The sequence below is a fragment of the Heliangelus exortis genome, chromosome 15 (assembly GCF_036169615.1).
Source record: "Heliangelus exortis chromosome 15, bHelExo1.hap1, whole genome shotgun sequence".
Taxonomy (NCBI): domain Eukaryota; kingdom Metazoa; phylum Chordata; class Aves; order Apodiformes; family Trochilidae; genus Heliangelus; species Heliangelus exortis.
In genome coordinates this window covers 321,722-342,243 of record NC_092436.1, presented here as the reverse complement: position 1 = coordinate 342,243, position 20,522 = coordinate 321,722, and the positions used below count along the sequence as shown (strand labels likewise).

Genomic DNA, 20,522 nt, shown 5'->3' with positions numbered 1-20,522 from the left:
GGAGGAAGCAATGTCATGGCAGTGGCTCTGGCAGTACCGGGTGCTCAGGCAGAGCTCTGTCCCCATCATGGAGCAGCAACAACCAAACACTCCCCTGGAGATAAACGCAGAAACCATGGAGCTTCAAAATGCAATGGGAGAGCTCAGAACAATAAAGTAGAAAGGAAAGCCAGCAGAAGGATTCAGACAAGCATAACTTTACATGGCACAGAGATACTTCTTTGTCACCCCAAAGTGTCTTGACACAGAGGGTTGTGGATTCACACGTGTGATGCATAAACTCCTTCAGACATGCAAGTCTTGAATTAGTAACCATTTTTAATTGATAAGGCTACAAAAACCTTATTTATATCTATATGTTTATAATATACATTACGCCTGAGATGGTGGAACAGGGTGTGAAGCAAGGCAATGAGTGGGGGACCCAAAGAATCTCTCTACCAGCACAAATACCTCACTTTGAGAACTGACACCTGCTGTGTGTGTCCTGAGCACACCATGCAGGAGGTCCCTCATCCCCATGCCATCCAGAGGTGCTCCCTGCACAGGGGGGCATGGCCAACCCTGTGGGGATCCCAAAGTAATTTCAAAGTGAACAAAACCCACCACAAATCATGCCATTACCAAACCCCATAATTTCCTCTATCAGGTTTCTTCTCTTTTTACTGCTCTTTCCATATTCCTCTTGCCTGCACACAAACACACACACACACACACACACAGAGCCTTCCATCACATGCCCACCACATTCCTACTGCTGCAGGGGAGCAGAGGAGCAGTGCCCAGGAGGGACACAGTCCCACAGCAGTTTGTGCCTGGTGCCAGCTGCCCACCCTGCTGTCCCCCATCCCACTGCATCCTGTGCCTTGGCTGGCTGCAGGCTTTACACTGCCATCCTTCTGCCAAGAGGCAGAGAGGCAAAGGACTGGAAAACCTCCTCAATATGGCTGATTTGGGCTTAGGAATCGTCACAGAAAATCTGCCTGCAAAAATATGCTCTTAAAATAAATTAGACTTTGTAAAAAGCACCTGAGCATCAGTCAGATCCTCCACTTCACCCCTTCCACACTGACACATTTGAAAACCCTGAGGATTCCTACAAGCCTCGGGCTCTCTCCCAGCTCTACCAAGAGACTGTGCATAAAGGAATAAGCAACCCAGAAAGGGGTCTGGTTTCCAAATACCTCCTGAAAATCTGCAGTTTGCAGTGCCATCACTGCTGGCTGAGAACAGCTGACACAGAAACACAGATTCACAGACATTAACAGTGCCGAGCTCTTTGTATTTAAAAGATCTGTACCCTCAGCAGGAACACAAAGATAACACTGTGCTGACCACAACAGCAATGTCCTGACCAGCATCAGCACAGACACCTGCTCTCAGGGTGCTTGCAGACCCAGGCAGCCCTGACACACCTGATGTAGATCCCTGTTCTACTGTTATTCCAGGCAGAGGGTCAGTGTGCAGGCACCAGGGTGTTTGCCAAAGCTCTCAGTGTGCCATGCAGTCTGTCTTTCTGGTCAGCTTGCTGAGACCATCTGTCAGTGTATCAGCAAAAGCTATTGTTTTGTCTTGTTTTTTTTTAATCTGAATTAGAAGTACCCAAATGTCAGCTAAGCAAGGAAAATTTGGAAGTGGCAAATCTTTCCTCTCATGCACAGCATCTGTTTTCAGCTTATGACCTAAATTCATTACGATCTCACACCAGTGCCATTCTCAGTCTCATTATTCCAGTTTGGTGCCCCTGGAACAGGCACTGAGGTTGAACACTGGACCCACAACACGCAGCAAACACCACCCAGAGTTCCTCCTGCACGTGCAGTTTCTCACAGACACGGATACTGAGTGCTCAGATAATCTGCACCCCTGCCACAATCTATCTTTGAAGAAAGCACACGTGGAAGCCCCAGCCCTCAGGGACTGCTGGGGTTTGACAGAATGTGCTTCCGATCCCAATTCTATATTTAGGGGAAAGCAAACACACTAAAGCTATGTGCAGACAGTCCCTGGCGTTTGTTGCATGGATTTGAATTTAATCAGCTAAAGATGGCTTAATCCAACATCTGGGGCTCTATCAAGTAGGAAGGTATCACAGGAGGATTTCTCCATGCTGGGCCCAAGCAGCTGCAGCCCAGCAGTGCTGGGCAATGCTGCTCCAAGTTCATGGCCGTACCCACTCCACCAGAGCCACCCTATGTCCCAGCAACCAGGGCAAGTCAACCTGACCTCAGGGATGTGCCCTGTCCCTGCAGGCACCCAAAGGCACCAACTCCTCTAGCAGCAATGCAAAAACCCACCTCAACCCAGGAAAAGCTTGAGAGCGCCTCTGTGCAGGGCCAGGCCACAGCACATGCTCTTTCTGCTCATCATAAACTAGATTTTTCTGCCTACTTTAACATTTCTTCCCCCAGAAGCCGGATGTCTGTGCGATCACTTTCAATCTGCTCCTGGAAGAGCTTGTCTCAGGACATTTTCCATGCAGCATTTTAATTAAACTTTCTTTCTTTCAATTTAGTGTTAGGTTCATTAAGTCCTGAGCCACTGAAATTAAGTGCTTAAAAGTAATTTGTGCAGTGGCTGAAGGAGGAGATTACAGCTATAAATGAGCCCAATCCTTAGAACTGTGCTGGTTTTGCTGGTGTGGGTCTGCAGCATGTCAGTGAACATCTCAGTGCCCGGTAGCATTCAGCATCACCTGATGCAAGGGTTCAGGAACTGTACCAGACCTCTTTCCCAGTTTCCAGGCTAGGTAGCTCCTGCCTCTGTGATGCCCCATGGCAAAGCCTGGCACCGTGCTGCCTGTGGCACAATGCACAAGTGTCACATGCTGCCCTCACCCTGGGTCTTTCTGTGATCTGTCTGAGTAACAAAGCATTGTGTCTCTGGCTGGTAAGTAACAGAGATTTTAAAAAATACTTGGTTTATAAACTGCAAGTATAAATACAAAATATTTATTCTTAAAACTGATCAGGAATTTCAGGTACACACCTGGCTGTGGTACTCTTCTCCCAACTTAGGCAACGATGAAAAAACCTGCTGGAACACCTCCTCCTGTCTGCCCAAAAAAGAAATAACCTAGCTTACTTCGTTGAGTAATAAATCACTACTCAGTCTGCACCTGAAACAGAGAGGTCATGGCAATGCTATTTTAGGATCTGCCAGGTTGGGATAACGAGAATTCATCTTTAACACAAGAGAACTGGTATCTTTAAGCTTAAAGATGTCCACAGTTGGATCAAGCTAGGCTGCTGATCATCTGCAAGAAACATCCATTCAGCAGAACACTGAGGGGCCCTTTAATAACAACAAGAAGCACCCGCTGATCACTCTCTGGCAAAGCCTTCCCATTAGCACAAAGCAGTCTGTTCAGTTTTACTACGAGTTAAGTGTGCAGACAGCTGGGATTCCAACACTCAGCTACTATCCCCTTGCCTTGCGTTTTTAATTAATCATTCTACATAGGATTTTGTCCTTCTGGAAGGAAAATTTATTTGGATTTATTTTAATCTATCTTTAGTGGAAACAGACAGACAAACCTTGCTCGTTATCATGGAATCAACTCTGGGAGGTAATACACTTCCAAATGGAAGCACAGACATTCATTAGATCAAGTGAAAACCCTCTCCCAGTCAGATGGGATTTAATTAAGTTGGCTCTGACAGGGAATTAAAGGTCTTTGCTGGGAGCTCTGTTTCTGGTGTCAGGGCTGTACCACTGGAGCTAAACATAGTGCTTCCTGAGGCAGTATTAATATAAAATATTTTGGACAAAACTGTTAGACTGAGATAATCTTGACTTTGTTCATCCGCTAGTGCAGGGACCATAGGTGCAGCTGAACCTGGTTGATCCCTCTGAGGCCTTATCATTAACACAGTAACTTGGCAAAATTAGAGTGTATGGAAAGCTTGATTTTGTAATTCTAAAACTAGAGACAAACGCAGAGACAAGTACAGAAAACGATTCTGCAGCACTACAGGGCTGACCAGTGGCAGAAAGCTGTCGCTCATCTAGACGTGACAACTGCTATTTCAGAAGATCCCTGTGCAAATAAGGTGTGCTCTTAGTAAAACATCCCATTGTCAGGTCCACCAATTTTCCATCAAACCATCATCATCTCTGCTTGAGCAGGTTGCCCTCCTGGTCTCACTGGGTGATGCTGCTTTATACACCATCCCTGCCCGACACTCGCCCAAAGACAAGGCTCTGGACTGCCCTCTCCTCACACCACTGAGGCCACCAACAAGCCAGCTCCATTCTCAGAGTGTGGCCACACAACCCAGGAGACAGATTTCAGCTCTGCTTCTTGTCCCAGTCACAGTCAGATCCAATTGGGACCTCTCCACCTGGACACGGCAGGGTCACCCATCTCCAGTGACACCGAGCACCCCTGCCAACCCTGGTGTGCCTTTCTGAGCCCAGTGCTGCCCCATAACACTCATCAACAAAAATATGGGGATTTCTTAATTCAAAATCTGGAGATCTCTTAATTCGAAATGAAAACTCAAACTGCACCATGGGTTGTGAGCACACGTTTGGGCTTCTTTCAGTAGGGGAAAAAGTGAAAATGCTAATTAACCTCAGTTGTTGGAAAAATGCCCTGCAGAAACGTGACTCAGAATGGGTCACAAATCATAAAACCATAGTAATAATAACAATAATAATAATAATAATAATGTCACAACACTCTGGGGACATTAAGCGATTACAGAGAGTTGTTATTTGGCTGATTTTCACACTTCGTTAGCATATGCATAATTTAACAAGTGAACGTGCTGATGGCTGGCAAGACTTGAGAGCCACTTTCTTGAAACACAAACTGTAAATTGGGATGGCCACAGTTAGGTTCGATTTGTTTGTTTTTTTGTTTTTTTTTTTAATCCTGATGAAAAAGCAACAGAAATCAATTCCAGGCCTTCAAGAAGAAAGCCTAGAGAAGCAGCTGATGGCCAGGGCTGAGGAACCAGCAGAGTGGCTGTAAAAATGGTTCTCTCCTCCACAGCCACGCTGCGACCTGGTCCCCAGCACCCAGCTGGGAGTGACTGCAAAGCAGTTTAACATAGAATAAGATAAACCTTGGTGAAAACAACTCCTTCAATCCTGCAACCCCCTGGGGAGGGTGGAAGGGGAAGGGGTCTGTACCAGCACCCCTGGGAGACAAGGGGCCTGGGAGACTCAGCACAAGGAGACCTGCAAGATAAAGGCAAAAGTTCCAGTGGTGGGGAGACAAGCTTTTTGCAAAAAAAAATAATACTCTATAACTTCTTTTTCCCCTGCAATCTGCAGCAGCCACATTTCTAACAACCATTCCAGACTGTAATTTCTCCATATTTTAACAAGATGTTTTGTTTATGAAACTGCAAGAGGATTTAGGACTTATGAATAACGTCACGAGGTCTGCGAGATGTTTCTTTGTATGATTAACTGACCACAAGCCATTTGTTTTACAACAAAGATGCTCAATGATCCATGTACACTGATTTATTCAGGCCTGGTCTCTCATAATGGTGAACATCTCCCTGGTACCCTTCGTTAGCTCCACACAACGATGGGAGCCATGCAGAACATGAGCAACTCCCCATTACTCTCCTCAGCTGTCCATCAGCCAGGGCAGAATGGGTCAGCAGGAAACCCAAGATGCTGACGAGGGAACAGAACCACTGGCAGGCTTGGTTTCACCAGTAACACGGGTGTGGTGAGGTCCTCCTTGCAGGGCATCCCTTGCACTCTGCTTACTGAGGCATTTCTGCACGTTTCACCCCTGTTTCTGATGGTAGAAATATTACTGTTTGCTGCAAAGATGACAGACACTCTCTCTGCCAGCCCAGTGGGAGCAGCACGGCTGATACCATGCAGGGGGAACCCATCAACAGCCCAACAAACCCAGCAGCAGCTTCCTCTTTGCTAGTGAGCTGCAGGAGCAGCAAGGATCCCAGAACTACCCACAGACACCCAAATAACAACTGAGGCAGAAGCTGAGCCCTGGTCTCCAAAGGTGAACAGGATCAGCCCAGGGCAAACAAACTGGGGGAAGTCTTGTCATATCCAGACACTCCTGATCTTGTTTGCAGCTGAAATATCTCTGCATGGGGGCAGAACTAGCAAGGGGAGCTCACTCTGAACAGAAGTGGGACTGACAAATACACCCTGACTGTCCAAATTAAACAGCTGATGGCCAGTACCTGGCATCATCCAGGTAACACACACTTGCTTTTCAAAAGAACTTGATTTGGATGGGTTGAAGCTCCAGGAACTGAAATGTTAAAGGCTGCTGGAAAAGTTATTTTTCTGGCTTTTTTATTTTTGTGTATTCTGATTTTGTCTCTTAAAAAATGAACAAGAAATCTTATGACCGCAAAAGAGCTTTGAGTTTCTCCATCAAATGAAACACAGCGATGCTTGGATGGCACTTAATGTTTTTCTGTTTTGTTTTGTTTTACTGCACATAAATAATTACGAGTGAGGATGCAGTACTTTGAAGTTGAACTTAGGAGTATGAGCAAAGCTACAGCAAGAGTAATAAATTATGCAAAACTATTTGTGCTTGGAATGTCAATGTTTTAAGATTATGCAAATGGGCACTTTTTGAACCCCTTCTGAAAACCCAAAGAAGCCTTGGGACCAAACCATATGGTTCATGTCAGTTACCCACAGCAAGCTTAATGCTTCCTCCAGCCAGCAAGGATTTGGTCAATTACTTTATTAATGTGTTTATGCAAACACAGAGCAAAGGAGTTGGGGAAAGTCTCCCCAGTTCCTCTCTGAGCACCATGGGGCTGAAAAGACATTAACCTAAGAAAATTTTGAAGCCCAACAAGATCCTGGAATCAGCCACAAGCCCCTGATGGGCAGAGCTGTCTCTGACCAGAGGTCAGTATGAGAGGACAAAACGGGCCCTTCTGACCTTGAAAATCCACAAAATCTTCAGCAGGTAGCTGCCATATCAGTTACAGTTTATGATTACATATCCCTGGCTCAGGACAAGGAATATCTAATTATACTAATTGCTTTTGGTTTGGGAGCAGCCCTTTACATTGGATAAAGGTGCCTATAAACAATGTTTCTGCCTGCGCAGGCTGCAGGTCAGGTTTTACATGCTCTGAGAAGATTAACTTTATTCCTGGTGAAGAATTTAATTACAGGAAGTGATTAGCTGAGTGTTCCCAGTCAATACAGCTGCAGTAGGAGCTGACTGGGAGCCTGCACAATTTCCATTCCACAGGAAGCCCCAGACCAGCACAACTGCAGCGAAGCCGTTTGGGTTTCAAGTGGTACCAGCAAGACCTGGATCTCCACAGGCCAATTACAACATGCTGACTCCAGCAACATTCAGCAGGGCAGGAAAGGGGGGAAACCAATAAAAAGACAGCAGGAGACTGAAACTCCATTTTAAAATACAGGAATAACATCATTTTATAGGCTTCTTGTTTTCTAATTGCAACGCTGCAAAAATCAATGGCTTTTGGAAAGTAAAAGAAACACAGCAAGCTGCTTGCAAACCCTGCTAGCCAGAAACAATGCTTGCCAATACATATAAACATTGTTTTCCCATCTTTTTGAGAGGGACTGGACAAAAGAATACCTTAAGTATCTCACATCTGCTTTAACATTTTTCACTATAGGTTAATAATTGTACCAGCAGCTATTCACTGAGCGAGAAAAAAAACTGTAATTAAATATACCTAAAATAGCTTTTCAGCCTCCAAATAGCGCTGCCAAGAGCATAACAAAAGCTAAATCTGACAATCTAGCCAAACTGCCTATTAGCATTCTCACACTGAGGTAACTCAGTGCAATGGTTAAAACAAGCTTCTATTTTCATGTACTGCCATGCAGAGACAGCATTCAAACAGCACAGGGAAACGCAGCCCCTGTTTCTCCTGAAAGATGGAGCAGGAGCCATGTGTGTGAGAGGATGGAGCTGGGCTGGCCAGGGACCCACAGAGCCACCAGCATCAGCCCTGTCTCCCAGAAAGGAACCTCTGCAAGGACAACCCAGGGCAGAACAGCCAAGGACAAATGCCACCTCAAACCAGACTTTCATTTGTCAGAATTAAAGCCTTTCCAAGCACCCTGCCAAGACAGGACTTTTCCCAACAAACCATTCCCAAAAGCTTCCCCTGACAGGTTAGCATCATCAGCTAACTCCCCAGTTAGCAAATATGATGGCATTTGTACCCCCCAGCTAACCTCAGTGAAGAAGTCCAGTCCATCAGCAGATGGCAAAGCATGGGGGGTCCACACCAGTGCCAGCCCCCCAGGTGTGTTTGTCCCCATCCCTGCACACTGCCCTGACCCCTGCCAGTCCCTCCAACTCCCACCCAAAGCTCTTGGGAGCTAGGCTGATATAAAACAGATGCATCTGGACAATGTCTTTGTCCAGCAGCACTGAAAACCACTCCTCTTCCCAGGTGATAAAACGGCTGCAGGTTTATCCTACCCAGGCAGGAGGGAGAGGGCTTGGGATGTGGTACCTGGCATCCAATGGAGGAGAACTCATAAGGACAGTACCACAGTGTTATTTTTCTTGTGCCTAGTACCACACCTCTCTGCATGCACACTAAGAAGACATCACTGACCCCACAGGCCAAGATGCCACCAGTCCAGCAGTCCCTGCCTGAACCCAGCACGCTGCCTGTAGGCACATGGCTACCAGTGGTCTTATTTGAGGGCCTGAGACTGCATTTGCAGAGAAGGGAAAAAAAACCAAAACAAAACACTTCTTTTTCTGGCAAATCCTAGTCCACCAGATTTCATCACCTTGTCAATAACTTCACACATTGTCAGAAACAGATTGCAAGAAAAGAAAGAGGTTTGGTGAGGCAGTAGCTCTCAAAAGATAGAGAACAAAGTGCCACAAAAGTCAGGATTCAGCTGTACTTTAAAGCAGGGCACATTTCCTACCCAGAGCCATGACCATCACTTCTAGACAGCAAAGTGAACAGCTACAGAGCCTTCAGCCTTGCTGCATGGGAAGCAAGGGAAGGGAAAGGGCAGGGAGCAGAGCAGGCAGCTGTGGTGGTCCTGCTTGGAGAGGAGCACTGGCACTGACCACGCTCATGGTGGTCCACGCACCCACGGAGCTGCCAGACACCCCCCCAAACCAAAAAGCTCTGGGCAGGACCCTTCACCCATTCCAGGAGTGCAGGGACAGGGCAGGACACACAGGGACTGACACCTCCTGTGCACAGGGACGTGAGCATCCCTAAGGAGACACCTCGCTACAAAAACGGCAAGGAGAGGCAAAGGGAACCTAAAACCAACCTTGCAGTTTGAACAGCAGGTTTCTCTCTAGAGAGAAAGCAGAGCTTCCTTAAATAAGGCAGAGAAGCCTTTCAGAATAAAACCTGCAAGCCTCGAGGTTCCCAGGGCTGCGTGGGTCCCTGGCAAGGGGAAGCACAGCAGATGTGAGCACAGTTTGGAGCCATTTCTGGCTGTTTCTCCCTAAGCACTGCCTGGTGCTGAGCCCCCTCTCCTGCCCTGCCCTGCTCCTGCTCCTTCTCCTGCCCGGACAGGAGATGGGTGCTGGGGATGGGAGGGCTGGAGAGGAAGAACAAGGTTGGTGCAGGAGCACCCAAACCATGGCCTCACCTCAGGGGTTGGTGCCCAGAGACTCCCATGGCTCCACCCCGGGAGGTTTTGCCCTAATTGCATTAAGGAGCATGCAGTGCCTCCCTTTATTTGTAATGAACCTCAGGCTTCAGGAGCTGAGAGTCCCATCTGCAGGAGCAGACTGTTGCAGGATTCAGCTATTAATAGCCAGCGGTACACACTTACTTCCAGCTGAGGGACACGAGGGGGGAGGAGGCAACCAGATGGAGATAATGCATTAGGGTGACACAAAGCCAAAAAAAAGGATGATCCACTTCCCTACATCCTCACACACACATCTCAGGCTTACAGCAGGGAGCAAAGTGTCACATGTGTGATTAACTCATAAACATCCTAATTATAAAGTTCTTACAGTAGACCAAATGTCCAAACAAAGACTTGGCTGTGTCCTCCTGAGAGCCCTGTACAGACGAGGGAAAGCTGCAGACTCCAGCTCTGGCCTCAAAGCATTATCACCAAGACCTGTGCCCAGCCTGGAAACACACTGATGGGTGAGACTCAGTAAAGACATCCCTAACATAGCAGCAAGCAGCATCACCTGGTTTATGAAGTTCTTTGAGACCAGGTAGTGAAGGAGGGCTGGGTGAGAACCAGGAATCCTGCTCCTGTCCAGGTGCAGGTCTCGGGCTGGATCTCCATACCAGTCTCCCAGCAGAGGGTTTTGCCACCCAACAGTGACAAACACCGACCACCTCAAGACCTGTCAGGAGAAATGGATCTGGCTCCACTGACACCAGGGACAGTCCCAGCTATGAGGTGATCTCTGTGTGGCACCATGAGCCCAGTCTTGGGCAAACTAACCAGACAGTGCCACAGGTACCAACCTCTGACTTTATTTCCATGACCCATGGCTAATAAAGGATACTTCTTCATTACTGCTATTGCTGAAGAATGCTTAATAACCTGTCATTAGCTGGACATGCTCCATCAGTAGCACCAAGCTGCTCTATTTTGCAGGACTCCCAATGAAAATATTACCCCATGGGGTCAAACAACAGCATGAAACAGGATCTATAACCAAAACATTCTGGCTGCAGGGAAGCTCAGCCCCAGCTGCTGGAGGGGCTCCCACCTGCATTTTGCTGTGTGTGACCTCCCTGTAGATACCTTCAGAGATGCCTGGAAACATTTAGATGGGCCTATGCCACGGGACTCCGGCTTCTGCCAAGAAACCAGGCAAACAAACCAAGCCACCCCTGGATATCCACATTATTTGTATCCTCCAGCTGAGAGCATTGCCCTGATCTGGTCTTCACAACCAGAGGCAATCACAAGCAGACATCTGGCATCCTTCTCCTGCCAGCCAGAAATGTTCAGTGGGGAGACAGTTACAAAGCAACACTGCTCACGCTGTTATTATAATTAAGGGTCTGTCAGCCTCCTGCAACCAAGGCCAAGTTTATTTAGGGATTGGGAAGGAGGGCTCTCAGAAACCACCTCTCTAATTCTCCCTCTTCCAGTCCCCTGATCCCACAGAGATGTGTTTCCATGGACAGCTTGCCAGCTGGAGCAGCTCCCACCTCTGCCAACACCAACCTCCAGCAGCAGACCAGGTCTGCTCCCAAACAGCACGTGCAGGGGCCTGAGGCAGGACTAACAAAATAATCTGCTCATAACAGAGACTTCCCTGGCCTGCCAGGCAGGTGGGAATCATCTGACACACGTAGGTTTGGCAAGGAGTTAATCTTATATGCATCCACCTCCAAGCGTTCAGAGTATTCAGATTAAAGGTGTGAAATGTTCAGCTCCCTTTAGTTACCCCTCATGTGAATGATGTACCCTTCCAAAACACTCTGCTGAAGATCACCTCTGCTGCAGGTGGTTGTGTGACCACCTTTCCCTGGACAACCCTGCTGTCCCAGCAAAACAAAGACCAACAGTGGGTGTGATGGCCATTTTTCTGGTTCAAGGAAGACCCTGTGTGTCTCGTTTCCTCAGACCTGAACTCCCATCCTGACATCCAGAGAGCTCATCAGAGAGCTACATCCCAGCTGACTGCACCTGGGATCCACAGATGTATTGTACAACAGAGCATGATGTAAGTGTTTCCCTTAAAATGAAGTGGCTGAAAAGAAAGAAGTTCCCTGAGCCCCTCACAAGAGAGCTGGGGACACTCCTGAAGGGCTGAGGGGGTGTCTGGCCTGACCACTGCACCATCACAGCTTTGTTACAGCTTTAAACCAGACTGACACCAAAGCTGGACACCAGCAGAGCGAGCTCTCAATGGGCTTCTAAGCACCCAGGAAGCAGGAAGGTGACAAAGCCTGGCAAAGAGGGAGCTGGGCTCTCCAGGTGGCCCCACCGGTGCTGTGGAAGGATGGACCCCTCTTCACACCCCTGACCACATTCCCCTTCCCACCAGGTAACATTCACTGAGGCTGACGTGAAGCATCCTGCCACCCCAGCCATGGGCCACTGGCCACCAGACATGGCCAAGGCCATTACAGTGCCATGGCAGCAGGGCATCACTCCATCCCCAGGAGCCTGGTACCACCCACCCAGGGGCTGAGCAGTGCCTTAAATAACAAGTAAAACACATTTATCTCACCATCATGTCACTGAGGAAGTCTGCATCAACAATGAAAACACCAAGATGAAGGTTCCAAAAACCAGTGGTCTTCCAAGGTCTACAAAACCTTCCAAAAGAGCAAACTGGGAAGCCACATGCGTGGGGCTGGTCTCACAGAAGCTGGAGCTGAAACAGTGGCTCCAGTTTTCAGGGCTTCTCCCACTGCCTACTTTCTAGAGGAGCTTGTTGTCAGCATTTTGGAGAGTTTCCACTTCAAAGCCCCTGCTCTAAAATGCGTTGCAGATCAAACCAGGAAGCCAGCAGAATTTTTAAATTAAACTACAAAATTATTTAAAATCCCCATTGAGGATGTTACCACAGGGTTAACCCCCACCCTGGCTTCAGATAACATACTAGCAATAAATGGTAATGTGCACTATGGAACATGATTTATTTTTGCTGAGCAGGCTTGGCATCTATAAATCTCAGCACTCTTAACATTTAAAGTTGTTATTCCAATGACAAAATAGACATGAGGGAGATAACAGTCTTTATCTCCATTAACGTTTTATTGTTATTCAGAGAATATGGATACGGACTGATCCAAGGGTAGGAAAATCACTGCAATTTGTTTGCATACTCAGGAAGCTGAGATAATGGTTGTGCTTTATGACTGCATTAGGGAATCAACTGACACGCAGGACAGAGGAGATCGAGATGGCAGATTAGCAGTCTATTTCAGTTTCTGGTTTCTATTCCAGTTACCTTTCCATTCACAGGATCAGCTTTAGTGCAGCAGCAGGAGAGACCAACTGAACAGCTGACTTGTGCACAGCAGCAAGCGAGGAAACAGTTTTTAAAGGAAACAAAAAGACTGCAGAACAGTTCTGTGCAGCAATGCAGCCAAGCAGCATTGCAAGGGAGGAGGAATCTTTCTGGATTTGCCAGACACCTAGAAGGGACTCTGCTCTCTCCCTCAGCCTGCTGCCTGGACTCCTGTCACCCCTGCAACCCCACGCTAGGCTGCAATACAAAACTTCCAACCTGTGTGGCCTTTTTTGTCTTTCCCAAGGTACATATCACACCTCAGAGCCCTGTAACAGCCTCTGCAAGCTGACCCCCAAACAAAGTGAGCTGAAGGGACAAGACACTCACTTCCCAGGGTACTTCTCCAGCGTGGACAGACCCAAGGGACCAAAGAGCTTTGGACAAGCTTGAACTTGACATGGGGAAGGTGTAAAGTCTGCATAGCTAGTGGAAAACAGACAGGTGATAAAAATGCCTCAAGAAAAAGGCAAAGCAACCATGAAGGGTGCTACCTCTGGATGTGCCACCTGCCTGTCACCTCACTCTGATCACCCTGGCAAGAGGGGCTGCTGCTCTGTATCAGACTAAGGGTAAAGCAAAAAAATCACCCCAACTCAGCTGCTGGATGAAGCTGAAAGCCTGATGGGGAATGAGACAAGGATTCCAGGACATCAACGGTGCCCAGGACTGGCTGCCACGCTGAGCCAGGTCCCAGCAATCAGTGCTTGCGCTGCCAGCAGCATCCTGCAAGAGGAGAAGCAGCATTTCCCCTCCACCCGTGACTGCAGCTGCTCCCAGAGAACAAAACCCCTCAATCAAAGACCCTTCAAATATTTCCCCTCAAGAAATCAGGCTCACAATGCACCAGGAGAAAAACACCAAGCGGTGCTGGAACACCCGCTCTGAATGGAGACATTGACTCTGATGGCTCAATTCTGCCTTTCTCGGGGTGGCCGCAGGGACACGAGCTGTGCACCCAGGAACAAGGCACCAAGTGTCTCCACACCTGGGCTGCAGTGTCCAGGTCCTGGGGATGGCCACAGTGTCACCTCACCCCTCTGGGGGTGCCAGGGACAGGCACAGTGTGCCCTGGCTCCCCAGCTCTACTCACGGGGACTTTGGGTGGGCTGTGAGGAGCTCAGGTGCCCCTGTGTAGGGCTGCTGCATACCCAGGATCATGGCAGCACCAAGCAGGGTGCTGAGAGAAGTCAGCGGGTGTTTTAGTGTTCACCCAGCAGCTCTGGACAGACTCACCGTGCCACAGCTCCACTACTGCCGAGCACCCGGACCCTTGCCAGACCTCAGCCCCTCCGGACCCCTCTGCAGCTGGGCTTTGTGCCAGCTCAGCACATCAGCTTTAGCGCCTCCAGCTCCCGTCCAGCCGCTCCACCAGGGTGGGGAGGAGCAGGGAGGAAGCAGCTGCTGTTTTTAACCTGCCTGATCAGCATCCTCCAACGCCAAGACACCTCCGCTCTGCGACCCACGCGGCTCTGCAGGTCTCACACCTCCCATGGCAGCTACCAGAGTCACCAGCACCATCTCCATCAATCACAGCAGTTGGGACTTATACTCCCAGAGGATCTCTTCTACAAACCTTTATTCCCACAGCCAAACACCACCAATATTTCCACTAATATTCTCCCACCCTCCAGCAACATTCAGCTCAGGAGCCACCTGAGCCAGAGGTGGTTCCTCTGTGCCTGGTAAACAGCTTTCATGACCTTGTCCAGACTCCTCTTGCAGATGCTCAAAGATCACAGGGGTGAATTTTCCCCATGGAAAAGTTTTCCAAGTCTGCTCCCCTTCACTCCACACTGCTGCTGGAGCCTGTTGGGAGTGACCTGGCTTCCCCCAGCATCAGAGCAGTGCTCCTGGGATTAGACAGACGGAGACATGTCCGTGGGTCCCTCCAACCCAGCTGGAGCACAGCCTCAGGGAGAAGGAGAGAGGGAGGTCTAAACATAGTACATGTATTTAAATAAAAAGCATAAAGGATGGGACTCTGTTTTGCAATCAAAGTACTTAACGTGATAAAACAACAACTTCAAGGAGGCTCCTGGATTAATTAAATCCCAATCCAGATGATCCTCAAACGGCAACTCTCATCATTTGCAACAACAAAAATACCCGAGAGCTCTCCCCCTGAGCCCAGAGCTGGAGGAAAACAACTCACTTCAGACTTTTCTGGGGATTACACACAGGTTTTAGAAAAGCCACCGTGGCTGCTGCAGAGAGCTGTCCACAAACTGACCTGGAAAGGGAAGAATCTTCAGGGACCCAGCAGAACCGTGGGTCAGGCACAGCTCCCAGCTCATGGCGTCAGCCCCACACCCAGGGGGAGCCAGGGTGACCGAAAGCTGATCCACAGCAGGTTCACACCATGGCCATGGGATTAGGGTCTTACTCCAGCAGCACAACCATCAGGCCCCATCAGGGCCACCTCCCCTGAGTGACCACCAGCCAAGTCATCCTCCAAGTGCTTTGCTGGGAGCCATGGGTGCCAGGGACGCACCCAAACCTGCATTGCCTGCAGCTCTGGCCAGGCCTGGGGTATTTCTAGCACGTCCGTGCTGAGGTGCACACCCCAAAATGCACACCCCACCCACAGACTCCTCCTGGACCACCTCCTGGCGTCATACCCCGCAAAATCTTCCTCTCCATTGTACCAAACCGGTGGGAAAGGTCATGAAGGGGACACGAAAAGGGTCACCCATCCATGACTATGGTGGGGCAACACTCTGCAGGTGCTCTGCACAGAGCCCAGGACACCCTGCAGCATCCAAAGGGGATAGGGTCAGAGCTGGAGAGAAGAACCCCATCCCACCCTTGCCAACTTTGGGCATGGTGAGGGGCCCTTCAACATCTCTGGCAAGCATATGGAAAAGTGGAAGCTACTCAAATGGTTTGTTTGTATTCAAATGATCTCAATTTGTCCTACTTTTGTCTGGGCGCTCAGCAGAATTGCGATGAAGATGGATTTATGCAGCAGAACAAACCAAGCGTATTTTCTGAATATTTTTCACGTGAGACCTGCCGTTCCGGGCAGTGAACAACCTCGCTGGCACCGCCCTGGACCCAGCTCACCCAGCAGCTCCGGAACAGCACCCCGGGGATGTGCAGCGCATCTCAGCAACTTAATACTCCCTGGCAACTGAAGTCGAATTAGCACAATGGCTGCATTTGCTTCATTAGCAGTACTTCTGAGCAGCACACAAGAACAAGGCATTCAAGTGTGCGCTTTTGAAATACCATCCTCACCCCGTATTTGCATAAAAATACCGGACCTATTTCAGTGTCACCAGCACTTCACCAAACTCCATTGCATAACCCAGAGCTCTCCCTCCACTGACACACCAGGGACTGTCATTTCCAGAGCAAGGGAAGGGATTATTTTTAATCAAGACATGATGGTACCAACCGCATCATTTTTAGGCATACGCTGCTTTCACATGTAGAATAAAAATAAAACTGAACTATCATCTTGAATTTTTCTTCCACACAACCAAGATCTACCATTTCAAGGTGCATTCAGGCTTCCTCCACCAGAACAACTCCACCGAAAAAGGGAAGTCCTCAACAGCACCAGGTGGAGAGAAACTCCCAGCTGATCCACAGCCAACACACACTCATGTACCTCCTCCCGCCCTGCCACAGACACGGGGATCACCCTGGCTCACAAACAGGAAATATTCTGGCTATTTCCTTGCTATGGAGAGGTTTGCTCTAAGTTTCTCAGTAGGACACACAAGGCTCTTCTGAAAAAGCCAGTTTACAGCTTGGGGAACCTCACCACAGATTAACAGGCAGACTGAATCTTATCATCAAAACCTCGGGCTGGAAAATCCCCAGACTTCCCAGTGCCACCGGCTGGAATCACTGCAGGCTCATCTCAACCCTCCATCCTTCCCAGCCAGGGAAACCGAGCTCCCAACAGGTCACGACAGGGAAGGTACCTTCCCAGTTTTTATCTGCTGGCTGCTGCAGCTGCCTTTGTAATGCAGCGACGGCAAACCTATCCTTCCATGGACACAGCAGAAGTAGACAGGCTCAGCAGAGAGCGAGCAGCAGAGCCAGGGATGTCCCGGGGTCCTCTCCCCTGCCTCTGGGGTTGTCAATGCCAAGCACTCACGTCTCAGATACACACGAGCAACACGAACTTGCACATGATAATTTTCTGTGGCTCACCAAGTATCCAAAGCTTCTCATTACTATATGACGCCCAAGATTCTCCCCCTAAATAAAGCGTCCTTTAGCTATGTGCTGGAGTCATAAAATTGTCGGTCTGGTCCTGCGTTGGCTTCCTCTAGAGCCTAAAGAGAATGAAAGACTAAGAGAAAGCCTCTTCAGCTGCTAATTAAGCTATTAATGAGCCTGTTCGTACTCTCTGGTGTGGAGTCGGTTTTTTGAGGTTTGATACACAGGGTCAGAGCCACTGGGAGGGATAGGGTGGGAGGAGGAGGATTCGGTTTTGCTTCACAACAGCAGCTGCATTTTCCTCCCGAGCTGCGGGAGCAAAAGGAGATTGTGGTGGAGCTGACGAGAGGGCTCTTGAGCTGTTCAGAGGGACGGCAGAGGCAGCCTCGGCCCTGTCCCCGTCCCCCGCATCGCCGGTGGTTGCCCTGGGCCCGAGGCTGGCTGCAGCTACCGCCCGATGCCCGCACCGAACATGGCCACACCGGCTGCTCGTTCCCAGCCCTGACGGCCAATCCTGCTCCAACGCTCCCGCAAGCTCAGCCGGGGCTATGACATTATGCATGGCTAACAGTTCTGGCATCTCCTCGCCTCTGCAACACACAGGCAGAATACGTATTTTCTTCCCGCAGAGGCTTGCAGGAGCAAAATAGCCCCGAGACAACTATTTAGCGCCTGTAGCACGAATTGCACTCGCATTTGCCGTATTTCCTAACCTCACCAGCACAGTCACCGGCTACCTGCGGAAGCCGCTAATGCAGTCATCAGCTAATGAAGCACATTCGGAAACCGCGGCTGCCCGCAGACCCCCGGCCCTCTCGAACGGGGTCGGACGGGCCGGGTCCCCCCCGCTGTCGCCGGCCGGAGGAGCCCCCAAGACGGGTGCCGTCTCTGGGGCTGCCCGGGGGCTGGGGACTCGGTTCCGACCCGTTCTGCTCCCCGGGGGAGGGCGCGGAGCTCAGGGTGCGGCTGCTGTCAGTCTCGGTCCTCCGGGGCGGCAGCGACCAGACGGTACCGAGCTGCTGCCTCGGACCCCCACGGGACCGGTCCGGCTGAGCGCGGCGGCTCCGGGGGCGGCGGCCGGGCCCCGCCACCCCGGCTCGGGGAGCCCACCCGCGGCAGGGCGGGTGGAGCCGGGCGGCTCCGGTGCTGCTGAGTCACCAGAGTGGGTCAGCCCGCACGGACCCCCAGGACCGCCGCCGGGATGCCTGTCCTGCCCCGGCCCCGGCTCCAGCAGCGGCCCCACCAGCGCGGCCGGAGCGCGGGGGGAATGCGGTCGGGGTCCGGGGGCTGCTGCGGGGCGGCCCCCACCTGCTGCGGGCGGGCAGTCGCTCACCTTCCGTGGCATAGCTGTGGTCTCGCAGGAAACTGCTGCTGATCTTGCGGGTCTCAACGTCCTCCTCCATTGACGGCGGGCTGGCGGGCGCGGGGCGTCAGCAGCCGCAGCCGCGGATCCATCATCCCCCCCCGCGCCCTGCTCCGCGGCGGCCGGCCGCGAAATGCGGCTGTGGGGGGGGGCGTGGGGCGGCGGGGACCGATGGCTCCTCCCATACGGCACGGCTGGGCATGGCTCGGCACTGCACGTCCCGGGCGGGCGGAGCGCGGAGATGCCGCTGCCCCGGGGGATGCTCTTGCCCGGAGCTGTTCTGCCGGCGGATGCTCCTACCCCAGGGATGCTCTTGCCCCGGGTGGTTCCTGCCTCTGGAGGACACCCCTGCCCCATGGAAGATCCCACCTGAAGAAGTGATGCTCACTGACCCCCCCGCCCCAAACCTAAGAACACAGCCGAGGTTCTTCCACCTGTTGTTTTTTTTGGGTTTTTTTCCAGGCAGGAAAAGAGCCACAACATGTATACACCGGTGTCCTGGGACAGAGGATGCAGGAAGGGCCCTGGAAGTCTCCATGCCGGCAAGATGAGGAGCTGTGTGCCCATGGGTGCCTCCCCATCCCAGCGGTGAAAGGGGAGAGGATGCTCTGTGGTTTCTGGCTGCTAAGGTCAGTGCAGGCAAGAGGATCCCCGACATCCAGGGAAGAGCCCAGGGGCTACACGGTTCAACAGAAGATGTCCTGACAGTCCAGGGCTGCTCTGCAGGCAGTGTTATTGTTACCAGGACCATGGGCATGTGTATATATATATATAAAAATACAGGATGAAGGGTAATGAACAAAGGTGCTGAATAACATTACAAATATACAGCTTGACTTGCTCTCCTAGCTCTACTATCATCATGAAAATCTCATTGGAAGGGGTGAGATTTTACAGCCTACATTATCCTGCTGAGATCACAATGCCTCCCTGGGAGCCCCTTATTTGAGGGGAAGCATAGGAGAGAGAATGGCTGAGCAAGAAGGCTCAAGGACTCCAATCTCTCCAGTATCTGGGTCTGTGGACAAGGCACTCTACACCACCACCACCACATGCCTTTTGGAGCAGCGTGTGGATTCTCTCAAGCAAGAGGCAAGGAAAAGCTTTTCTTTCTGCCCCATGTTGTGACCTTGTGAGGAGAGGTGAATTCCCAGGCTCTCAGCCGCCTGCCTCCCCAGGATGTGCTGACATGCTGTCACGTGGAAGTTGATGAAGGCACTGCAAAACTGCACTTTGAGAACCCTGGCACTTACTCATACAGCATCTAAAACTTCAAGGATTTGTCAGTCAACCACATCACATCACATCACAGGCCATTCATTAGTATGGGGACTACTGATGTGACAAGCCAGAAGCATTCATCAGACAGACATGAGCCTGAAGTCTCTATGCTCACAGCCTACATTGAATTGCTCTGGAATGCAGGTTCCTTGCTATAATCACCAGGCACATGTTTAAGTTAAGCAAGCACTGTATTTGTGGCTGAAGCTGCTCTCAGTTGCGGTGGATGAGATCCACAGGTTAATCTGAATTCACACACAAGACTTGGCTGTGGCAAAAGGCAGAGATGCAGTTACCCAAGCTCTTGCAGGCCAGAAAGAGTCACAGTAGTAACATCACCCTTTATAAATAACTTGTGTTGTTGGTAGCTCCGTGTACACACTGCAGGGAAGGGGACCAGACCTGAGCACTGCACCCCAGAACTCAGAACTGCTGCTGGCTCTGGACGAGGGACACCTCTCCACTTGGACCTCCTTGTCTCCAAGGGGAAGGCAAGGATACAGACCTCCAGCAGGAGGAGAGAGGAGGAAAGAAAAGGTTAAAACCAAACCAATACATCCATGAATCAGATTACCCCTGCCTACCATATGCATTGCCTGCAGGTGTGCACTTGGGTGCACTGTGTAAGACACAGAAGCAATCTAGCTTCAACAATCCCAATGCCAGAAAAATAAAGACAGATTTTTAATAAGCAAACATGACCATATCACATCCTCCCTTCATATATCAGGTGGCAAGCCCCAGTCAAAAGGCAATGTC

The 20,522-nt window shown here is 50.3% G+C and overlaps 1 protein-coding gene across 2 annotated transcripts in view; it reads right to left on the bottom strand.

Moving 5' to 3' along the window:
- Positions 1–20,522, bottom strand: part of PPP2R2B (protein phosphatase 2 regulatory subunit Bbeta) — a 56,776-nt gene that overhangs the window by 22,634 nt on the left and 13,620 nt on the right. Inside the window, exon 1 of one of the 2 annotated variants that reach the window (XM_071758634.1) lies at positions 18,453–18,618. The exons of the other annotated variant lie outside the window; for it this stretch is intronic. Within the exon in view, the coding sequence (XP_071614735.1) occupies positions 18,453–18,522 (70 nt within the window). The 5' untranslated portion in view covers positions 18,523–18,618. Of the gene's footprint in view, positions 1–18,452; positions 18,619–20,522 lie in introns of those variants that run through there. 2 annotated transcript variants of the gene reach the window in all.